The 6838-nt window shown below is 48.0% G+C and overlaps 1 protein-coding gene across 1 annotated transcript; it reads right to left on the reverse strand.

Annotated features, from left to right (window-relative positions):
* Positions 1-1403: 1403 nt before the first annotated feature.
* On the reverse strand, positions 1404-2363 carry LOC115274280 (taste receptor type 2 member 41-like). The gene has a single exon (XM_029917729.1). The coding sequence runs from the start codon at positions 2361-2363 to the stop codon at positions 1404-1406; it is 960 nt and encodes a 319-aa protein (XP_029773589.1).
* Between the last annotated feature and the right edge of the window lie 4475 nt (positions 2364-6838).

Consider the following 6838-nt stretch of genomic DNA (forward strand, 5'->3'; position numbering starts at 1 on the left):
CACAGCAACTGTGAGATCATGAGCTGAGGTCAACTAAAGAGTCAGACACTTAACCGACAGACTAAATCTCAAATAATCTTGAATAAATGGAAAAGTATACCATATTCTTGAAGAGAAGACTCAACATCATGGATATGAATTTCTCTTTATGGTGAATTATACATTTAAGAGTATCCAACATAATTTTCTTAGGAAGGGATTGTTCAGGACTAGACATTATTAGTTTAAAAATAATAGCCAAGAAGGCTAGAAAAGATTAATGAAGAAAGACTAGTTTAGCAGTCATTCAAATATCATAAACCTGAAATAGTCAAAATGTTGTGGTACTGGCACATGATTATATCAAAGTCAAAATAGTAAAGTAGTCAAAAAGTCAAAGAAGTAAAATGGAATAGAAAGGAAATAAACCGATATATATATATATATATATATATATATATATATATATATATATACATACATAGGACTTTACTAACAATAAAAGGTAGCATTTTAAAGCAGTGGAGATGTAGACTGGGATTCTCTCTCTCTGCCCATCCCCTGCTTATGCATACATGCGCTCTCTCTCTTAAAAAAAAATAAAGAGGTTAAATGGTTTTGGGATACAAACTAAGTGAAACTCTCGAGTCTGTTTTTCAGAACTAGAAGTTTCACATGTTTATTCAAACTACATGTGACTTTGTGACTTTTGCTTAAGGAAGAAAACAAAGTTCCAGAGACAATTTGAAGATGGAGAAAATCACAATGTGTGATTCTAAAGAAGAATAAACATGGAAAAAGTCTGGCTGCCACTTAGACTTCAGGGGTGGGGGGCGCTGAAAGCAGAACAGTGGAAATAATAATAAGAAAAGAGATGCGTCGGTGTAAAGAAAAGAAAGTAGTCTTCATAAAATTAAAACCGAATTGTCCACGTGTGGCGAAAGAAAGAGAGTCCGCACAGGAGGGAAGGCTGTTGGACATCACAGCCTGGCCACATCAGCCCCCCACCCCGTGCTCTGGGCCCCTCCCCTCCCCGCAACCAACACATCACCCTCAAGAGCCTCGCTCCTTCCGCCCACCTAGCAGCTCAGCCACAGACACATCTTCTCTGTACCCCCGTGAGGCCATTGAGATCACATGTACTGTCAATCAAGTCTCTTTAACTGGAAGCTGCCACATAACAGAGGGGACACGACATAGAGAACAGACAGCATTTTATCTTCTGAACTGCTGGACAATACTGCTCTCGGAGACATGTGGGGCTCCATTTTAACAGCGTCCCAAGGAAGGAATCTTGCTTAGACAATCCCAGATTTGACTCTCCTCCTCTCCTTCCCAAAGGAGGAAACCCAGAGTAGAATCCAGTAGATCCCTTGGGAGCTATTTCCAGGTAGGTGGGCACGGGTTCGGCCACCCTCCCTAAGTCACTCCTGGGGGTCTGGATGAGGAGACCACGCCGCCTGGGCCACCCAGAAGCCCCTGGCCAACAGCAGCAGCTGTCTGCACACCCCTCGAAGCCTGAGGTTGCTGAGGATGAGGAGAAACGGATGGACTGATGTGCACAGGTAGATCACAATCTGCCACGGCCAGTACCAGTCACTCTTTGAGAAGAAACCCGCAGCATCGATGATCAGGGACGCGAAGGACAGAGCGTAAAGAACGAGGAAGGAGATGAGCGACTTCAGCGCTCTAGTGTGAGCCTGGGCACTGGGGTCCTGTGGGCTGTGGGTGCTGAGCTGCATCCTCCCAGTGTGCCTCCTCAGAGAATGAATCAACAGTGAGATTGAGACCATAAAAATAGAGGAAGGAAAGAACAAGGTGATCAGCTTCAGGGGCAAGAAGTAGTGAATTTCCAGTCTCCTGCTCCACTGTCTGAAGGTCATGTTCCCAGGAAGCCTTCTAATTAAGAATCCTTGATACACAGCATGGTTTCCCCAAAAGAAGAGCAGGGTGACGACCAAGGAGATTAGGAGAGAGGCCATGAGGAGCCAGGGCACGGCCCCTGGGAACCTCCACTTGAGCCAGAGGAAGGTGGGGTGGGTGAAGTTAGCGATCTTCATGCAGAAGAGGACACTGAGCCAGGAGCTGAACCAGAAGGTGGCTGAGTTCAGGAAGTCCCAGTGGAGACCGAAGAACTGCCGAGCGAGACCCGTGCTGTAGTGGGCCAGGTGGAGGCAGTAGTAGAAGTTGTTCGCCATTCCGACCGACTGCAGGCAGAAGCGGGAGGCGCCCAGGCTGAGGAGGATCTTATCAGAGGGAAGCAGCCTCCCACGCCGCAGCCTCTCCCTGCTCAGCACCAGGACGATGAAGCCATTGCCCAGGATTCCCAGGAGGCACAGCAGGACGAAGAGCGACATGAAGAAGCCGGAGAGCACTGGCTGCATCTTGGCCCCTCTGGTCAGCGGCCCTGTGCCTCGCACCTCGGTCCCTGGCCTCCTCCCCACCCCCCCACACAGTCCTTCCTGAGACCTTTCCTGGGGACGTGAGAAGAAATGCTCAGGCTCTGCATCTGAATCAGAGTGTGCTAGGAGGGCGGGTGCTGAGGCTACAGGGGAAAGGTGAGCTCAGTTCAGTGCGGATGCAAATTGCCCGTGGGTTCAGTTACTACCAGGCCTACCAACTGCCCCTGATTTGCCTTCTCCGGTTTTGCCTGCATGCTACCATTGTTAGCAGCAATGTAGAGAGTTTTTCAGTCTCTGTGACTGAGTTCCATTCTTCTTATTTCTCCCTTCGGCCCTACAAACATACCTCTCCCCACCAGATCATTCTTAACACACGAAATGTACAGGCACCAAGTACAGGAGACACTTAATATGGCCCAGCCCAAGTCTGTCTCCAGCCAAGCTTCCCTGCCACACACCCACCCTCAAATCTGAGCAGTGATCCCCTTCAAGGTCAGACTCTTCGGTCCACCCTTCTACCAAACCTCTTCTTAAATCCTTCTCGGACCCTGAAATATAAGTGACTGATAAGGGTTTAAAGCTGTTTTATGTTCCAGTGAGAGAAGTCATTTCCTTGTGGTTGGGGAACTGAAGGCATCTGCTTCTTGCTGGGTCCCAGCTGAAGGCTCCCTCAGATCCTGGTGGCCACTGGCTGGTTTTGTCAAGTGTGCTGATTCAACACGGCACCTTACTTCATCAAGCCAGCAGAGAGAGTCCCTAGAGGGAGCTGGCTAGCAGGATGGAGTCTTAAATAATGTGATACCATCACAGGAGTGACATCCTATCACTTTCGCCATATTCTATTGGCTAGAAGCAAGTCACAGTCCTGAGGGACACTCAAATGGTGTGAGTTACAAAAAGGCACAGATACCAAAGTTGGGGGTCACGGGGAACCATCTTAGAGTCTATCCCGCAGTGAGACAGCACAGCTTGCAAGGCACGTGTGCTGTCCCGCCCCCAACACCAGCGTTAAAGAGAGATCCCTATGGACCACATGAAAAAGCAAAACTATGTCTGGGGGAGGTGCCTGGACGGCTCAATCAGTTAGGCATCTGACTCCTGATTTCAGCTCAGGCCATGATCTCACAGTTTGTGAGACTGAGCCCTGCACTGGGCTCTGAGCTGACAATGTGAAGCCTTGGGATCCTCTCTCTCCCCCTATCTTCCCCATCCCCGACCTCTCTCTCTCTCTCTCTCTCTCTCTCTCTCTCTCTCTCTCTCTTTCTCTCAAAATAACTAAAATTTCAAAAAAAAAAAAGAAAAAATATATTCTTGAATGAAAATATATTCAAATTGATGCATAGTCAAATGTTCCCTATTTACTAGTTCACATTTGTCCTTTCTCCACATTTGTTTGAAAAAAATCAAGAGTATTTTTTATGTAGGTGTATCGTTTTGGATTGTGACTTTGTCATGAGTCAACTAAGAAAAACAGTCATATAAATAATGTGAAAGTTTTCACTATCACAGCATAAATATAAAATTACACTGAAATGAATAATCCACAAAAGAGAGATCTCACTGAGTGAACGTGATTTTTTCTATTCTCAGGTCCACGTCACTCACACAGTTTTTACTCACTCACTCAGCCAATACTCACTGAGCACTTACATACGCAGGGTTCCCATTCTGGTCACTGGGGAGAGAGGCGTGAACCGAAGAGGCGGGACTGGCGGCCCACTGGACGGTAACGGACAGGAGGCGCACGCGCACAGACAAGACACCTTCACACTGTGCTCAGTGCTCTGAAGGAAACAGGAGAGGAGGGCTGCCGGAGGACCGCTGGAGGGGGAGACGCTGCTCCTTCACCCCCACAGGCTGGGGAGGGCGTTCCCAGGGGTGTGCGGGCAGAGGGGCCCGAGTGAGCAGAGCCTTCGCCATGTACGGCTGGCTGAACCCACGTTATCAAATCACAGCTTTATTCATTCTCTTCCACCATTTCTTCTCATTTTACCTAGGGAGAGAGCCTTCTCCTGCCAGAGACAAAGAATTCCGGGAGGCCATATGGTTCTTTACCTTATTTATAAGTAAGCTGTCCCGAGATCACTTCAAGGCACAAAACCACCTCAGACCAGAACTGAGCATTTCTGTCCAGTACATGAATGCTACCTAACAAGATGGCATTGGCTAACGCAGATGGAGTGTGGAAAAAGGGCGGGAAGGGTGTTGCTTGGACTCAAACCAGAGCCTGTGCTCTCCAGGCCTGGCACATGTTAAATGCTGATACTCGCTCATGGGGAACTTCAGAGCTCTGGTGGCTCCCCACTGGGCCCTCCCTACAATTCCCTTTGATGCAGAGAAAGCATGTCTAGTTTGGGTGAGCCCTTGGGACTCCTTCCTCAGCTCCTGGACATTTTCCACCAAATGACTGCAGTTGGAATTTCCTCACCCCACCAGACAGCCCTACGGGCCAAACCTCAAGACACCTGCACCCACATGCTCTTCCCCTTGGGGTCCAAAGCTGGTGCTCTAGCCCTGCCCCCACAGTCCAAATGTGCCCACATCCTCCTGACTCCCCAGAAGTTAGCCAGTCTGTTTGTCTCTCATTATATTAATCCCCCCCGCAGTAGCAAGACCTAACTTGGCCCACTGCCCCTCCCAACCGAAGCGGTGTCACAGCAAGCTTTGAGAGTGGCCTCGTGGGAGCTTCGGAGCACCACCAGGTTTGAGGCAAGTCCTCCTCAGCCAAAGATGGAGTGGTTTCATTACACAGCTTTTCCAAATATTTATTCCTCACAAAGTCCTCTCTTCTACTGTCTAACCTTTTCATTTTATCAAAGGTTTTCCAGAGTTGTGGAACAGGTTTATGTCCAGTTTCTTTGAAAACCTGAATACTGTGAACTAGCAACTCACTTTGAAATCTCCCATCATTAAATCTTTGCACTTGGTAGAAATGTCAATTTCTGCTTAAAAGGCAAGATCAAGAAAGTCATGTTGGTCTTGTAAGAAATTGGGATGTTATCCTAACATAACAGAAAGCCATTAGAGACTTTTTAAATGTTTTTTAATGTTATTTATTTATTTTTGATACAGAGAGATACAGAGCATGGGGGGGCGCGGGGCAGAGAGAGAAGGAGACACAGAATCGGAAGCAGGCTCCAGGCTCTGAGCTGTCAGCACAGAGCCCGATGCAGGGCTTGAACCCACGAACGTGAGATCATGACCTGAGCCGAAGTCGGAGGCTTAGCCGACTGAGCTACCGAGGCGCCCCTAGAGACTTTTAAACAAGGGAGTAGCATGACAAAATCTGTTTTTAAACAGATCCTGTGGACTATGACTTGGAGAATGGAAGTGGGGAGGGGCAAGGGTAGAGGAGAGCAGTCGGAGGCTACCGCATTAGACCCCGCACAAGCAGGTGCACGCTTACTCTCAACTGGGAACACAGAAGGAGCAGGGAGAAGATGCTGGCATATTTTAAAGGTAGATTCAAAATTCAGTAGGATTTCCCTGATGGAGGCAGTGAGAGGAAAAAGAGGAATCAAGGATGGATCCCAGACTTTTACTTCGGTCACTGGAGAATTTACAGAGCCATCTACAGAGAGGAGTTAGCCTGGGAGAGGAGTATGTTTGCGGGAGGAAGTCTGTTTTGGTCATGTTAAGTCAGAGACACCTGTTAGATCTCTAAAATGAGACATGTAGGGGACAATTAAAATGTACATCTGACCTCATAAAGGCTGGAAAAACAGGTTTGGGAGCCGTCAACACTTACTTTACATTAGATGAGATCACGTGGGAAAAGAACGTGAATGGAGACGGGTAAGGGGCTGGACTTGACCCTTGCACCTTCAGCCATGAGGGATTGAAAGTCAAAGGAAACAGCCGAGGAGACTTGGCTGAGACTGATTTTCAGGAGGGACTCCATTCTCTGAGGAGCAAGCAAATGGGGAGGAGGGCGACACAGGAATGAAAACTGTGAAGAGAGCGGAGCGCTGCAGGCTGATCTGGACCCAGGGGTTGCACTCCATGCTCTCTGGAAAGATGCCCTGAGGCAGACACCAGCAAGGTGCTCTCACTCCGAGAGGCCCTCTGGTCGGGACCCACGCCAAGCCAAGCCCAGCAGAACGTCAGTGTTGCAACTGTGCTTCACCACCTGACGGCCTCAGCAGAGACACTCTATTTATCATTCATCCATTCGTCAAAATCCACTCCGCAGGTGCTGTCTATCAGGTGCTAGGCCAGGCACATAGGCAAAGAGATAAAGATAGTCTTTTGAGGGAGAAAGACAAGTAGACATATGACAGTTCCATATAATAAATGATGAAACAATAATAATAATTACTCAGATACTCTTCCCTGCTTTGTCAAAAATTAATTGGCCATACATTTGTGGGCCCAGTTCTGGGTTCTCTATTCTCTTCCATTGGTCTATGTGTCTGTTTTTGTGCCAATACCATACTGTCTTGATGATGACAGCTTTG

The sequence above is a fragment of the Suricata suricatta genome, chromosome 2 (genome assembly GCF_006229205.1).
Source record: "Suricata suricatta isolate VVHF042 chromosome 2, meerkat_22Aug2017_6uvM2_HiC, whole genome shotgun sequence".
In the NCBI taxonomy this organism is placed as follows: domain Eukaryota; kingdom Metazoa; phylum Chordata; class Mammalia; order Carnivora; family Herpestidae; genus Suricata; species Suricata suricatta.